Source organism: Brienomyrus brachyistius, chromosome 7 (assembly GCF_023856365.1).
Source record: "Brienomyrus brachyistius isolate T26 chromosome 7, BBRACH_0.4, whole genome shotgun sequence".
In the NCBI taxonomy this organism is placed as follows: domain Eukaryota; kingdom Metazoa; phylum Chordata; class Actinopteri; order Osteoglossiformes; family Mormyridae; genus Brienomyrus; species Brienomyrus brachyistius.
This window is the reverse complement of record NC_064539.1, coordinates 24,164,905-24,181,264: the sequence shown is the minus strand read 5'-3', so window position 1 is coordinate 24,181,264 and position 16,360 is coordinate 24,164,905. Positions and strand designations below refer to the sequence as shown.

The 16,360-nt window shown below is 45.6% G+C and overlaps 2 protein-coding genes across 5 annotated transcripts; one reads left to right on the top strand and one right to left on the bottom strand.

Moving 5' to 3' along the window:
* Nucleotides 1-2,459: 2,459 nt before the first annotated feature.
* LOC125746781 (uracil-DNA glycosylase-like) lies at nt 2,460-6,224 on the top strand. Its single transcript, XM_049021234.1, has 7 exons — nt 2,460-2,710; nt 3,360-3,557; nt 3,754-3,852; nt 3,987-4,084; nt 4,738-4,826; nt 5,192-5,370; nt 5,742-6,224. The coding sequence occupies exons 1-7, from the start codon at nt 2,606-2,608 to the stop codon at nt 5,880-5,882; spliced, it is 909 nt and encodes a 302-aa protein (XP_048877191.1). The 5' UTR covers nt 2,460-2,605; the 3' UTR covers nt 5,883-6,224.
* Nucleotides 6,225-7,646: 1,422 nt separating this feature from the next.
* Nucleotides 7,647-16,360, bottom strand: LOC125746259 (forkhead box protein N4-like). 4 transcript variants are annotated; one of them, XM_049020034.1, is made up of 10 exons: nt 16,305-16,360; nt 15,767-15,891; nt 11,880-12,013; nt 11,198-11,295; nt 10,915-10,992; nt 10,210-10,340; nt 10,003-10,099; nt 9,705-9,912; nt 8,886-9,242; nt 7,647-8,507 (listed from the first exon to the last, which is right to left on the bottom strand). In XM_049020034.1, the coding sequence occupies exons 2-10, from the start codon at nt 15,844-15,846 to the stop codon at nt 8,245-8,247; spliced, it is 1,446 nt and encodes a 481-aa protein (XP_048875991.1). In that variant the 5' UTR covers nt 15,847-15,891; nt 16,305-16,360; the 3' UTR covers nt 7,647-8,244. The 4 variants fall into 4 exon arrangements, with proteins under 4 accessions (XP_048875991.1, XP_048875988.1, XP_048875989.1 ...); XM_049020031.1 differs by having other exon boundaries at nt 10,915-11,019; nt 16,305-16,358; XM_049020032.1 differs by having other exon boundaries at nt 10,915-11,019; nt 15,767-15,848; nt 16,305-16,319.

Sequence of the window (16,360 nt, the reverse complement as noted above, 5' to 3'; positions counted from 1 at the left end):
TGAGGGCGTGACACCCAAACGTTTGCGTGTGGAAGTCACGCTTGGGTTCTAATAAAATACCACAAGCCATCAGAGTTCGGACCCCATCTCTACTATTTTAAATGCCCGTGGCAGACATTACAGGACCCGAACCTCGTTAGGGAATAAAGCCCCCTCCGACTCTTCCTGCAGAGTGCATCTGCGCTATTAGCGCAGTCTAGTTTACTGTGCGTTTGCACCACCATGGTGACTGGGTTGGCATCCCATCCTAATTACTGTATTTTCCTGCCTTGTACCCCTGAGTAGGACAAGCGGGTACAGAAAACGGAAGGATGACTGGAGACAGAGAACATTAGATGTCTACCATCATTTCTTGATGGGTAGCTGCAGGTTGGTTCTGCACTGAGTCCTTCATCAACTTCTTACACTTGCTTTCATCTCCGCTGTCAATGCCGGCCACAATGAAGGAGGTTTTGTGAAACCTCTTCCATCTACATCAGAAACAGGTGATGATCAATGTTTCATTTTACTTATATTACTTGTATTTTTTCCATATAAATATTTAAGCTTTAGAAGCATTAAAGGTTGAGGTGGGGTTAAACTCATTCTGCCCAAGAACCGGAATGGAAACTGAGATGGAGCTGAATATAGGTTCGATTTTTTGTTTATTTATTTTTCGTATCTCTGAACATTGTCTGTTGTGCCACAGTCATTGTTTTTTCTGCCATGGTATCTGTCTAATGTGATATTGCTGTCTAACTATGGTTTCATGTGATGGGCAATGTTGAGTTGATCTTACCAACCACGCTGCACCGAAAGCAAATTCCACTGACCTTGGTTGTGTGGTTGTTAAAAATTACTGTGGTTCCCCAAGCTGGGTTTAGGAACAGCTTGTTGTAGTTAGATACGGGTGGATAAAGTGTTACAAAAACAATAATCTGTATCTGCCAGTCTGTAAAAATAGATTTTTTAAGTCTCCTGTGTCAATGAAGAAAAACTAACACTAATTAACAAACTAATTAGTGAATTAATTAACTGTGACTAACAGTATTAGAAACTGTAGCTCTGCTTTTTATAGCAGGCAGCTTGGAATCCCCTGTGATGAAGGCAGCTGATGAAGACAGACGGCCGTAAGGACTTCCCCGATCGTCAGCTGCTCCTGAGCGCCGCCCAGTGACGGATTTGAGAACAGCCCGTCATCGCAGAAGCTCATTTACATACATTGCTGTGCTGAGCGTGTCTGTTTCATGTGTTCTGCGCATGACTGTGGGAACCACCTCTACCTGGATACTTGGGTCCTTGGCAAATATATTATTTGCTTTTTAAAGTTAATTAAGTCCAGTTTGCAAAATGACTAAAGCAAAATCCCTGTTGATGGTGCAGGTTAGGAATATGTGTCTAAATCCAGAAGGTCATCAGTTTTAATCTCTTGGCTGGCAGAATAATCATATTACTGTTACGCCTATAAGCCCTACTATTAATTGTGTGTGTATGTCACACTTGTACAAATCAGTGAGCATTCTTACATTTTAAATTAGGAATTAATGTGAATCAGTTTAGAATTTTGCTGTCATTATACCCACCTCCTGCATGGACCCTGTGTTGGTGTAAAGAGAGTATTTTTTTTAAATCAATGCCACAGGGGATTATGGGTAATCAATATCCATAAGTGTGTTGTTGCTTCACTCTCATCAGAGAAACTACAAGAAAGCGGTCTGATGAAAGCATGGTGCTGATAAGTCAAGCCCAGGTGATGAGTCATCCTGCTCTAGCTATGCTTCAATAACACCCAGGGGACAGCTGTGTACCTGTCCCTTAATTCATGTGTGAATCCAATCCTGGTCTCTCCCTCTAACAAAAATGGAGTCACAGAGATCTCAAGTAAACAGGTCTTTTGCCCTGAAAACAAATAATAAGCCATCCTTTAAGTGATTTTTTAGCACATTTATACGGTTTACATTTTGAGTTATACCATGAGGCATGCCACTCCTACGACAACGTCGGTAATAGCAAAATCCATGAGAAATAAATCAATCCAGCAAAGAGGGCAAGTAGCCTAAACCAGACCTGGGTTGGTATCTCCTAGTTGTCCTTCTGTACCCTAAATACAGCTTCCAAAACAAAAAAAAATCAATATGGGTGCCGAGGTACAAGAACGAAGCAAAACTCTGGGTAATACGGATGAGCGGATCCGAATATTGATATTGATGCATGATGTCAATAAGGAATTGTACACGTCAGTGTCTCTACCTTTCTCCACCCAGCATCAAGACACTGTGGTGCTGAAATTATACTGAGTTTCTTCAGTTTTTTACCAACTATCACACACGCAAAATCGTGGGAAATTAAACAATTAGGCCTATATTACTTGCTGGAACACTTACGTTTCATAGTTGTACAAACTTAATTATACAATACATCTGATCAGCATCCTTCCACGTAATTATCCGAGTACTTCCTCATCTGAAGAACTATCGCGTTAAGTTTGCGCTTGGCGGGAAGTCGATTTCTCGCAGCGGTACTTTGTAAAACAGCGGACTGATCGCGTACTGCCCGCGTCTCGGAATAGCGGATGCTGAAGGGATAATTAGATTAATTCAACAAAACACCGACTGACACATTCGGCATGATTGGGCAGAAAACTCTCCCCTCTTTCTTTTCTTTGCTTTCTAAAAAGAGGCCTGCAGATGGGAGCAACGAAACAAATGGGGACATCCAGTCAAAGGATCACGTGAGTTTCTCTTTGGCAATTTACTATTATAATGTTATAATTAAGATTAAGATCGGGAACGACTGGTACACTGTAAAATAGTCATTTAACTGTATGCTGTATTATTACTAATGATCATGGGTAAATACCACCGTTAATTCTGACGGACATTTTTGTCAAAATGCAATTTTTACCATGGACGTGGTATTTAAAAACGTGGTCTACATATTACTTTCATCAGTCAAAATATTTTGTCGTGGACACAGACGAGTCTCGCCACACACGTGTGCGGACAGATTGACGATCCCTGGTAAAGATATTTCAAGCATTCTTAATTCATTTACACACATGCAAGCGCGGCATTACAGGGGGCGGGGATACGGCGCCATCCAATAGAAAGCTGCTTGTGCGTTCTTAACATTGGGAATACTGCGAAACGGCCACGTGGTCCAACCCGGATGTAAACATGTGGAGTAGTATTTTTTGCTGCATGCCGATCACGAAGTGTAAAGTTTTCTAAATGCATGTGTAGCGTGTTATAAGACATTCACAGGTGTTGTGCGACATGTTTGCAAATGCGTGTTTAATGAGATTTGGTCAAAGTAGGATATACGATACATCGGTGACTATGCGATTGACGTTAAAACGTGGCATCACTAAATATACCAAGGTGTCGTCGCTGAAAAAATTGAAGTCTACCAGCGATGGTGCAGTACCTTCGCAGCTCAGTTCGGAACAGCTGGACCGGATACAGAAAAACAAACGTGCGGCATTGGAGAGACTATGTGCCCGAAATGTACCCGAAGGATTTGGAGATAGCTGGCGTGATGCGCTAATTGCAGAGTTTGGAAAGCCATATTTCATAAAGGTATATTTTGCTTCTTTCCATGATTTGCTTATTTTAAAATAGGAAGTTTACTTGGCCCTGTGTTTTAAACGTGATGTTCCCGTGTTTATGGTGAAATTCATTAATGTGTTTTATTTTTAACGAATGTGTTGCTTCTTAGTTAATGTGACATTTGAGATTCCTGCTGGTGGGTATTAGAATGTGTGTCTGCGCGCAGCTTATGTCTTATGTGGCGGAGGAGAGGAGACGACGGTACACGATCTACCCGCCCCCAAATCAAGTGTATTCATGGACGCAGATGTGCACCATTCATGAAGTGAGTACTAAAAGTGCTTTGATGTCTTTTTAGTTAACACGTCTGTTAACTAACTGATCTGGTGTGTTCAGTCTGTTCGATTTTTTTTGTAACTCTTTGCCTCTTGTGGAAATTGATTAAGTCATTGTTTCCAGGTTAAGGTTGTGATTCTTGGCCAGGACCCATACCACGGGCCCGGCCAGGCGCATGGGCTGAGCTTCAGTGTTCAGAGGCCGGTTATGCCTCCTCCCAGGTACCCTCTCTGCTGCTGCTGGAAATGTCCTAATGACTTGTCACTCTGGTGCCTTTACTGCAAGTGCAGGAGGCCTGGACAGCAGGGTGTTGGCCAGGGTTGGTTTATCAAGAGTGCTGCTGTAGCTTAACTCCTGAGCTCATAACAAAGGGTCCATCAGCAGGGAGTGTAGATTCTTCAGAAAGTTAAACTGTATATTCTGGACTTCAGCTGAGGTTTGCTTGTATAATAATAATAATAATAATTAATAATAATCCTTCTGACCAGGGGGGCTGCTACAAATTTCGGACCCCATGAAAGCATATATTACTGGGGCCCCGATGCTGATCAATTATATTTAGGGCTCCTGTCACCCAGGATGAATAGCTTGCCTGTGGTAGAATTCGAACCTCCAACCCTAAGGTTGCGCGGTAATAATCCTACCATCTGAGCCATAGTGCCTCTCTAATATTCTCTGGTTTTCTGAGAATAAAGGACAGAAATGGAGCAGATGCATGATCTAAGCGGTCGGCTCACGCAGATCCGCGGGTGTCTCTCTGCTTGATGTGCAGATCCTGACTTGTGGTTCTCGTGCCAGGATTACTTTGGCAGCGCTGACCGGCCCACAAGCCACATTTAAACAGACTCTGTTACAGTGGTGCTTTTGTTTGCAGCTTGGAGAACATGTACAAAGAGCTGTCTACTGATATAGAAGGATTCCAGCACCCTGGGCACGGGGATCTCACAGGATGGGCCAAACAGGGTAGGCTGCTCTTCCCCCGTCAGATGAGTTTATATTCTCTCGGGCTGCACAGTATGGCATCGCGATTATGTACCACATGCGCGATAATCAGCAGGGATTTAGATAATGGCCAAAAGCATTTATCCAGATGCTGGCTTTTTGGTACTATACGGACGTTACTTACGCCTACAATTTGATAAGCAGATTAGTAGTGCGGCTAAAATATTAACGAGAGACGTATCGGGATGCCTAAAAGTTAGTTATTTGATTCAGTTCCTCTCTAATTGCATATACCCTTCATGTCACATATGGACGGTATAGGTGATTTTCTGAGTATTTCTCTGTGTTTTTTATTTTTTTTACTCGCACGGTCTCCCCGCCCCCAGGAGTCCTGCTGCTCAATGCTGTTCTGACGGTGCGAGGGCACCAGGCCAACTCCCACCGGGACCAGGGCTGGGAGACCTTCACAGATGCTGTGGTGCTGTGGCTGAACGCGCACCTGAGCGGCCTGGTGTTCATGCTGTGGGGGGTCTACGCCCAGCGGAAGGGTGACGTCATCGACAGGGTGGGTGTGGTGTGGAGGGGCTCAGCCACAGCACCGGCTGCTTATATCAGATGTTGGCAGATTTCACACTTTTATTATTTTTAGGTAGTTAATATAATTAATATATAAACAACTAAATAAATAAATAGCTGGATTTTTATTGTGATGATTCAGACTGAGCACTTTGAATGTTAGTTCAGCTAAGCTTAGCCTTACTGTGCAAACATCATCCCTTGGATTTTGATGGTTTCTTCCAAGACGGCACTATCCTGGTACATCGTGGTGTATGCAAAACACAGCAGTGTACCGTTATACCTCCCGAAGTTCACATCGGCCTTTGGTACATCTCTTCCTGATAGGTTTGTGTGTGTGTGCTATCCCCCCCCCCCCAGAAACGACACCACGTCCTGCAGACAGCCCACCCCTCCCCCCTGTCGGCACACCGTGGCTTCTTCGGCTGTCGACACTTCTCAAAGACCAATCAGCTGCTGCAGGGATCGGGGAAGAAGACCATCGATTGGACGGCGCTCTGAGTGCAGCCCGTTAGGGTGCTCGGTCGGTTCAGTTTTTTTGGGTACCGTTGTGAAGTTTTAAATTTGAGAAAAGCATGTTCTTAAGTGAAATCAATAGTGAAGCTACAAATATTACAACCTTAGAAGTTCTCTATATTTGTTTTGTAAGTTTCCATGTGGTAAGAAGTACCATTAGATGCAAGACGAGTACCGTTTACCGCGTTTAGCTCACTCATGTCCAGTAATTGGATGAACCTGGTTTGTCTTTGTTTGAGTCTGTAATTCTAGAAATGTGTGGATGTATTTTGGCTGTAAATATTTTTTTGTTTTATACCGGTTTGAATATAAAATTTGAAAATCGAAGTATGCTGTGTTTCTGCCCATTCTGTGCACTAGGGAAGTATATTTTAAATGTACAGTTTTCTTGGTATTTATTGAACAGAGCCGATTCACTGCAGACAACAGAGGGCGCTATACTCCAGCCATGTGTTGGGGTTTCTGTTCTTAAGTATGGATTCACGCAGACGTCTAAAAGCAGGATGTAAGTAAATGGTATTTTGCTCAGCCTTTGACACAGTACCTGCCCGGCCCACATGACACCTCCTCCTACTGACCCCAACCCAGTCATCAGCACCTCTAACAAGCCACACTCTGACTAATCATTATACCGCCATCAGCAGGGAGAAAAGAGTGGGTGGGAACACTTACTGCTGTGGATTCTGCTTAGCCCCTGCCTTAGTAGGGTCCCATTTTTACCTATTAGCTCTGGGAAGGGTCACTCTCCCTGGTTCCTCTATCCAGATAAGTCATTTAAATGTAGTTTGCTGCGAGGTGCTTTTCCCAACAAGGTTTATTTTTGATTGTTTAATGGTGATCTATTGAAACATCTTCCACAGCTCTTAAGGTAACGTTTCACTACCTGTGTGAGTCAGGGGGTCGTTCTGTGGCCTCGAGCCTCCGGGATTGCGGGTTTGAATCCTGGCCGATTTATGTGAGTATGCAGAACTTGGATGGGTTCTCCTGTGTTACTCAGACATGCAAAGTCATCCTTAGCGTTTGTGTCGGTGTAGGAATGCATGTCGATCACTGAGGCTGATGTGATGCACGACCCGCTACATTAAAGATCCTTTTGAAGCAGCCACTAACGTGATACGATATAATTCACCCCTGTTGTGATGCAGTGCGGTTCGACACGGTTTGATTGAGCCCAATGACATTCAGCACGACACGATGCAGTGCGACAGAATACGACGCTACGAAATTCAATATGGTACAGGCTACAAAAGCAGTTCAGAAAGGGGGAGTATATCAAAGTATTAAATTATAGGTCACATTCCTAAATAAGGGGGCGGCATGGTGGTGCAGTGGTTAGCACTGTTGCTTCACACCTCTGGGACCCGGGTTCGAGTCTCCGCCTGGGTCACATGTGTGCGAAGTTTGCATGTTCTCATCTCATTGTGGGGTTTTCTGTGGGTTCTATGGTTCCCCCCCCCCCCAGTCGAAACACATGCTGAGGTTCATTGGAGTTACCAAATTGGCCCTGTGTGTGAGTGCGCCCTGTGATGGGTCGGCGCCCCATCCTGGGTTGTTCCCTGCTTTATGCCTGTAGCCTCCAGGGTGGGCTCCAGACCCCCCCCATCCCTAAATAGAACAAGCAGTTACAGAAGATGGATGGATGAGAGGGGGGAAATGCGGCTCCTGGCTGGTATTAATAATCCTGACGGGGAAGAGCTGGGTAACAATGTTGTGTTCTGCAGCTTTTTAAAATGATCTTTTTAAGAATCGAAGATGTCAACACTTTAATGGCTTCGGATTAAACGATGCTGCTTGTGTACAGTGTACAGGTCTGCAGGTGGGAAGATCTCGCGTGCATAAATAGAAAAAGACACGCTAGCTAACATGCTAACACACACCAAGCACAGGAACAGAAACACGATGCCTGACTACAAAAGGCTAACGATCTTAGCGGGTAAAAAGACGTGCTTAACGCTATTAGCAATAAATATAATTTCTTGATCAGTCATTTATCGGGGCTGGTGCTGTTTCTCATTTGCTTGATTTCAAACATGGGGGGGGCTGAAATCTACTGCTTTCAGTCCATATCCAGTCTGTCCCCTGTACCTCCTGCACATCAGTCCCCCTTAACACTGTTTAAATGTCCTTGGTCGACCTTGGGTCTTGCAGCAGATGACTGAACAAAAGTAAACGAAAGGTCCTCTTTGCTGAATCTTCCCTGCTTCCTCGGTGACTGACATGAGTGGGAAAAGGGCATTAAGTGCCAGGGTGGTGCGAGGCCAGTGGAGTGATGGGCGGAGCTAAATGGATGTGGCCGGAATGAGTAGGCGGTCCGGGCCGCTTGGCGCCGAAAGTCTCCTTCCTCTTCTCATAGCAGCACAATGGGCCGACTACCCCCGTGCGCGTTGGGGTACTGAGTGCTGCTGGTGCCTGGGTCTGAAGCAGCAAACGTGGCATACAGGCCTGTCACCTGCAGGTTCGGGAAGGGCACGGGGGGGGCGCCGGGGCCAGATGGAGGCATGGCCTCCGGCAGGACCAGCTCGCAGTCGGACAGGCGCAGGGGCGAGTCGCTGAGCGATCCCAGCGTCTCCAGGTTGAAGCTCTCGTCCTTCATTTCCTCCCACAGGTTCCCTGTTGTATGAAAAAATGGCAGGATGTCACCATAGTTACCCTTAAAGGTACAACCAATACAACTATAGACAAAATCCACTGTGACACATGGTCCATGATGTGATAAGCAGTTCCATCCCAAAGCAAATAAATAAATTCGTAAATTTTATTTAACCCCATGGACCAGCCAAAAAACACGCTAGGCTCCTGTTCACCCTATATCCACCTTTGTCCTGTTTATGTTCTGCAAGTATCAGTCTCTGCAATCTGCTCTGCCCAACAGCTGCAAACGTTCCAAAGGACCCGATAGCCAATTACAGGTGAGAATGTTTCTTGCTGCTGGATTTACATTAGTGATTATTTATGAATTTTATGGCAGCTTCTTCTTCAGGAAGTTACCATGTAAGGCGAAGTCCGTAATGCTAGGATCCAGAACATCCACTTCAGGGCTTATGTCACTATGGAGGCCGTAGAGTTCTTGCGGTGGTTCCATGGGCTGTTGGCTGATGTCTGGGACAGTGTGGAGGGGGGTCGTCCGAGCTGAACAGGGGGAGTCGGCTCTGGACACCAGTGGGGCTTGGGCTACCACCAGCAGCTGGTTCTGCTGCATGGAGTGGCCCATTCTGACGTGCGGATGGGTTTGGACCAACAGTGCTGGGCTGGGAATGGGCTGAATGGCCAGATGGGTCACGCTGGGGTCGCAGAGCTTCTGTCGGCAGCTTTCCGGCCGGTCCATGATCAGTTTGTCCAGCTCATCTAAGGGAGATGTGGGCAGCATTATTCTGGGGTAAAAAATTCATCTTGGATATCACCAGGGGGGTACCATAAGGGGGGGGTGTGACTGGGGCACTAAGAAATTGGAATATATTTGGTCAGGGTTTGAGGGCCCAATATGGTCTGTTATCACGATGTGCAAACTCTTTAGTGACATCACCATGGGTGTTTCTCAATATGTGTACTTGTGTGCTCATGTTACATCATCTTCCATTGCCGAAGACCAGTTCCAATACTCAAGAACAGAAGTGTGGAGGACAATAAAACCCCCCAGATGTCGTTCTTGCCCCACCCCAGATATCAAGGATAAATCGCTTACATCCTCAACCAGTCCCATGGTTCACTGCGCTTCAAGTTCATTCTTGGGAAGCAAGTGAGCAAGACCGGTATTGCGAAGACCTCAAGTACAATCCTCACCTCCACACCCCTTCGCCCCCCCATTACCTGGGTTGGCCATGCTACGCCGGATGGCCGCCAGGTCCTTCAGCTTCCACTTCAGCATCTCCTCCTCCATCCTCTCGATGCGAGCCGGGTTCAGGGCCCACAGGCAGCCCTTGCGCGACGAGCCGTTCAGCTTGTTCTCCACCTTCTCAAAACACTTGTTGAGGGACAGATTGTGCCGCACCGAGTTCTTCCAGCCGTCCGGAGCTGTCTGAGGGGGTTACATGCATAGGAACAAAATGGAAGGTGCACCTTTTCATTTCTGAACGTGCGCCGACTCTCCTCCTCCCCTCACGCTCACCTTGAAATAGGGAAAGTGCTCCTTCATAAAGCTGTAGATCTCACTGACAGGGAGGCTCCCGGTCTTGCTGTTCTTCAGAGCCATGGCAATAAGGCAACTGGGAAACAAGATCAGAGCCGCTCCTGATAACGTGCCGTATAACGGGCTACACTTACCGATAAAACACCACCATGGCGGTGAGGTCCCGGGTTTCTGGGTGAAACTCACCTGTAGGAGTAAATGGGTTTGGGGAAAACCGTGGGCTGCAGCTCGTGCTCATTATGTGGGTCAAGGTGTGGCTGCGGGAAGTGAGTCTGGCTGCTGAAGGAGGCGCTGCTGTAGAGACCCACCGCTGGACACTACGGAGACAGGAAACGCGAAACGTATCCTGAGCCTCCATTTTGGATCCTAGTCAATCGTGACCTCACTGCTGACTTTACAACCAATCCCGCGCATTCTGTGGAACTATCCAAAGTTTCTTCACAGAATATTAATGACTATTGGTCATGGGAGTTTCACTTACACAAAAATGTTCTGAGGGCAGAACGAAAAATTACTAGTTCAGAGAGACAACCAATCAGATCTTGGTCAGATGCTGGACCAACCAATCAAATGTCTTGGTCCTGCCTCCTCTAGTTGCTTGGACCCACCTCCTCTACAATCTGAACCAATCATTTTTCTTTCTGCACATTTTGGTGTAAGTAAAACTCCCATGAGCATGACTAGCTATGTCACGGGTGACAAGACATGAAACACAATGGCTGTGCTACGCTAAGTGTGACGCCCCTCCTTGATCGCTTCTGGGGTCCTCCTCCTCTCAACCGTACAACTTATTATAACCAGCTCTAGCTTGAATCCGTCCGACTGACAGCGCACAGTCAAGGCAGATGTGAAGGAGATCATCTGCTTCCTTGTCAATTTTCAGATTGGTACCTGCTGTCCAACTGGGGCCAGGGCAAACACATGCGATGGCTGCAGGAGCGCAACATGAGGGTGGAGTTCAAGAGGAACCTGAGCAGAAAGACAGGAAACTGCCATCTAAAGGAGGAAAAGATGTATAGACGCATATCCCGTCATTTACTGGAATTTCGACCAGGAATTCATAGTCATTTTACGATGAGACACAAACAGGATTTAGATACGGATGCCAGCTGTTTATCCCTGTTTGTCGAACTGGTACGCCCAACAGTACCAAAGAGACGGAGATGGCACTCACGTTCCCATGGTGAGCAATGTTGACGTTACTTTCCGCACTTTTATAGAGCTGGCCCATCGCGTCCCGCCCCTCAGCGGAATCCATGCTGTTCGCCTGAGCTGAAAAAAAAAAGATGCAAAACCCAGAAGAGAAATTAGCAGAGGTGACCTTCTATCCACCTTCAGTCGCGAAAGGACTTAACAAGGTTTCTACAAGAAATGAGTCAAGAAGAAAACTAGCATGAAGTAACGGGAAGCCTCCAGATACTTAATTAGAAACCCCTCATGAGATACAGCTTGCTGCTTAAATGGATTCTGGGGCTGAGGGTTACTGGTTGATGTTGTTTTTCAGGGGAAAGAGGCTCAATTTCCTAGATGTAGACACTTTTATTAGTGCTTTTTTTCAGTAGTTGCTTAGCAAACGTTTTTATATGAAGCAATCTGCTTGACTTACAAGTAACAAAGCCGTTTGGTATAAGCACCTTCCAGAAGGTGAGAAGCGCAAAGCCCACGTTAAGAGTACTGAGGAACTGCCACCATTCCACCATGACTGCATGAAAGCCCATCCCTCCACGTAAATAAATAAAATAAAACGTTTGAGTCGTTGAATTAATCACGTGAATGGATGAGGAGACATGAAAGACGATGCCTGTGCTGCCCTAACTGCAGAAGTGGATTATGGGGGGGGTGGGGGGTTTGCCTACCTCCCCCCGGCAGGCTGCTCTGAGGGGCAACCCGCTGCTGCAGCCTGTGCACATCCACCGACGTGAGCCAGGATAAGGGCTGCAGGTCCCCCGGGGAGCCCCCCGCCAGCTGGGACGGGTCCAAGGTGAGCAGCCTGTGGCAGATGCATTGTGGGAAGCCATATCAGGAAGTGCCTCCCCGAAACAGGATTATTAATTATTTCATTATTATTATTAATTATTTCATGCAATTTATTTCAAACATGTACATCTGTCAACAATTCTGAAGTTAAGGTATTTTTTTTAAACTGACTTATAAAAAGCATTTATTTTTTTTCTACAAATAATATTAAACCATCTGTTAAGTAATAAACATTATATTCTTGTATAATATACCCATCCATCCAAAATAAATGCTTTACATTAGATTCATGAAGCTGTATGAAGCAGAATCTAAATCTGTTTCTCCGGTGCTGTAAGAGTGATACATTCTCATTCCTTTTTATGTGAATGGGTCCCTTTTTTAAGAGTAGAAGGGTAAGAATCACCTCCGACTCCTTTGTGTGCTCAAGCTGCAAAATAAATGCACTCTTAAAGGGGTTACCATGACAACCCTTACAGTTTCGTTAGGTTTTTAGTCTCAGTTCTGCGGGCTCCTCCCTCTCCACAGCAGCCGCACGCACACACACAGACGCACAAAAAGTCCCGTGTCAGGTGACCCCGGGTCCTCCCTCACCATTGGCTGAATCATATGTACACAAGCACCCCACCACAGTTTGAAATGTGAAGTGAGCTCATGTTGTTTGTGACAGTTGGCCTGTCCATTGAAAGATGATCACCTATTGTAAGCGGGATTGCCATCGGCTCGGTGGCATGTGGCCCTATTGTCTCCCCGACACCCCTCCTTGATTGTCTCTGGGGTCTTCCTCCTCTCTCTCGGCCGTACAAATTATTATAACCAGCTCTGGCTTGAATCCGTCCGACTGACAGCGCACAGTCAAGGGAGACGTGAAGGAGACCATCTGCTTCCTTGTCATTTTCAGGCCTCGTCCCCAGGGGTCCACTAGACCGTGAGGAGGTGGGGTTGGAATTGGGTCATTGAGTGTATGCGGGGTGGGGGGTCTGACTGTGGTCAAGCAGTTCTACATGACGACCAAATTAATTTCACGACCGTTTGCCCTCAAACCGCATTTTCTCCTCCAAAGTACCACAGCAGCCCAGGGAGTTTTGGGGGAGGGAGAGAGGGAGGGGGGGGGCGGCCCCTGGGTAATCCTTCAATCCCCGATGTTGCGTCTCCTGCCTGCCGGCCAAATAATCTTGACATTTGAATTCCTGCTCCTCCTACCAACTGTTCTCTCATTCAGCTGTCCGTCTTGACAAATGGTTGCCACGAGACTCGCGTGCCGATTGTTTCACAGGTAAACCGAAGAGGTGGGGGGGGGGTCATAAGTTACCGGTCACTTCATCTCCGCCACCTTTACACAGACACCCTTCCTGACAAAAGTCCTGAAAATAATTTACTTAGGATCCCTAGGTCAAAATCTAGACCCTCCAGACCCTCCAATACCAGAATAAATATTATATTAGTACTTTACACCCAAAGGAATTTTAATTAAACACCATAAAGAAAAATAAAAGAATTCCACCTATGTATTTTGATAGAAAAAAAGCATATTTTGTATTCAGCTATTAAAATGACAAAAATAATTGCTATTATTACGTGGTTTTTAACTAGATCCTTAGAAATCCAGTGGCAAGGTTTAATTCTAGCCAACTATCAATTTTCAGTTTTAAAAAGAAAGTTATACTTGTGTTTGCTTTTGATATCAGGCAGTTAATTATACATTATTAATAGAAGGAACTGATATAGTCAAAGCTCTTTCAAATGTCTTACATGAGTCAGGAAGTAAAATCACAGACAATACTACAGGTCTACTTACTTAACTGTCTCTCACATCTACAATAACTGAATAGACATCGTAACAACATTTTGATTCAGTAAGCCGATATCCATTCCTTCTGGAATTTACAATGTTAAAAGTGTCCTAACCTTCCAGTGGGAAACATCCAGTCTAGCGAAGCTGCAGTGAGCAGGCTGTCGACATAACCAAAACACTGGCTGCTCGTTCGCTTCCGCAGCAACCCAGCGTCGCCAGGTCAACCGTCAGATCAAGGCATGCGGCACACAATGGAGTCGCCATTGGCTGGCGGGGGGGAACCCAGGCGTGCGACCGTTTCCTCCGGGTGACATATCGGTTCATAGTTCTTAGGAGCCTCCTCGAGGAAAATCACCGCTCATGTTCGTAAACAGAAATCGGTGTCCGACGAGGAGAGGCGAAGACACGCAAGAATTTTCATTGATGCAGCCTCGTGCACAGAGGTTATTCACTCCACCACAAATCTATGTTCGTTCACGGTTTATATGCCAACATTTTCCTCAGATATCATTAAGGGCCCCAGGTAACAGCGCTGAAGGTCATGTGACCAGGAAGATGCCCATTCAAATCCCAGAGGACACATCTGCGGTTATATCACCACAATTTACTACAGCCGATACAAGGCTGTATAAATAGGGAGGTAGAAAAAGTTCCAGAAAATGATTAAAATAAAGCTTCTGGATTGCAAAAGATAACATTGGTTGGGATGCAGATCACAGAGCCCTGTGGTCCCTCTTTCATACGCAAAAGCACAATCTATAGCAGGGAAATAGTGAGCAACATTGGGGAAGTTACTCCCAAAAGTAATACATTACAGACAGAGGTAGAAAGTTCCAGTCCAGATAGTACAAATCCAGACCAAAATTTCAACCAACCAGTTGAGTCCTCTGTGACTGTGACTCTTTATACTCAAGTGGTTGGTTGAAACAAAACGTTGGTCTGGATTTCTGCTCTCTGCTCCACCTCTGTCATTGATGGATTATTTCTGTAACTTTGCCAACACTGCCAGTGAGTAACACTTCAGACAGTGTTCCAGATTCGATCCTCCTTCTAAACACTTGACCTACTACGTTGGAGCAAACCCCGAGAAAATCACAGAACGTCCTGGATGAAATGTCAATCCATCACACACCCTTATACACTCTGGATAAATTAGAGGCACCAGTTTGCCTACCAGCATGCCTTTGCGCTGGGGTAGGAACCCCATACAACACTGGAAAAGCATGCAAGTAAATACAACCCTGGGGGGAGGGGGCAACACCACTACCAACTAAGTCACCATAGAATACCGCGGTCACTCAGTAAGACACTGTAAACTCACTGCATACAAAGGAAGCAGCACTGACTCACACTTAACAAAGAGCGCACTAGTAAATCTCCCCCATGATGGTTCCACTATCCTTCCTCTAATTATAGGATCGACCCCCCCATCCCGCCAGCGACCCTGAGGGTGACCCCTAATCCCCAGACGCTGTGCCCCTTTGACAACAGAAGAGTAAACAGGCATGATCACTCCTGACAGATCCACTCAGTCCTAAAACCATGTGACTTCATGGGGGCTTTGCACATCACATCACCCCCCCACCCCGCCCCCGACACGCACAATGCCGATAACACTGGCAGGAGAGGGGATGAAGCATTTCAATGAAATTATCACAAACAAACCTTTTAAAGCCGAGTCATAATGCCCAAACAAGTAGCAGTACGGCTGCAGATGATTTACAATAAATCTTTTTCAATTGGTACACTGCTATACAAGAAAAACTGTAATACCAACACAATAATGCTAAATAAATAGAGGCTTTTACATGGGATGTTTTTTTTAGAGGCAAGTACTGGATATGCAGAAAGTGTATTCCTAACGTGAGACTAAAGGTCGAAAGAGATGATAAAGAACAAAAGTCACCGGAAAAGGGTGAAATAAGTCAAAAGCTTCGGGTGTAACGGCTTCGGGTGACGTTTCAGCCTTACCTGTAGTCTTGGGATGTGGCGTGGAGTCCCAAACTCCCAGGGGTCCCTGACAGCTGGGGCGCGATCCCACTCTCTATCATTTCTTCATTAGTGAAAAGATCTTATGAAATATAGCCCTGTTGTAACTATAAGGAGTTCAAATATACATTCGTTATTAGTACTGATATTATGTTGCCTTCAGTTATTGCCAGTCCCATGTTTACATGTGTCTATAATCCAGCAAAATATGTTTCAGCTGTCCGTTACCCTGAAAGTGAACTACCACAACAAGAGAATAATATGCAACAATCATACCACAACTGCCTGCAATTACGAATTGCATTGAAATTTTGATATTTAGTAGAGGTCTATGTTAGGTTTCATATGCATCTAACGCCCACATAAAAATAGATTAAATAAGTAACTGGCTTTTTAATTTAAATGAAACGACAACGAAATTATAACACCGTGATGTAATTGTCATTCTGTTTATTCTAATTGATCGGCCATTAGATAAATATAAGTTTAATTCATAAAGAGAAATGAATGAAGCGGGTACCTGTACAGGACAGACTGGATCTCCGCTGCTGATGCCGGCCGGCTTCGCGTAGCGCT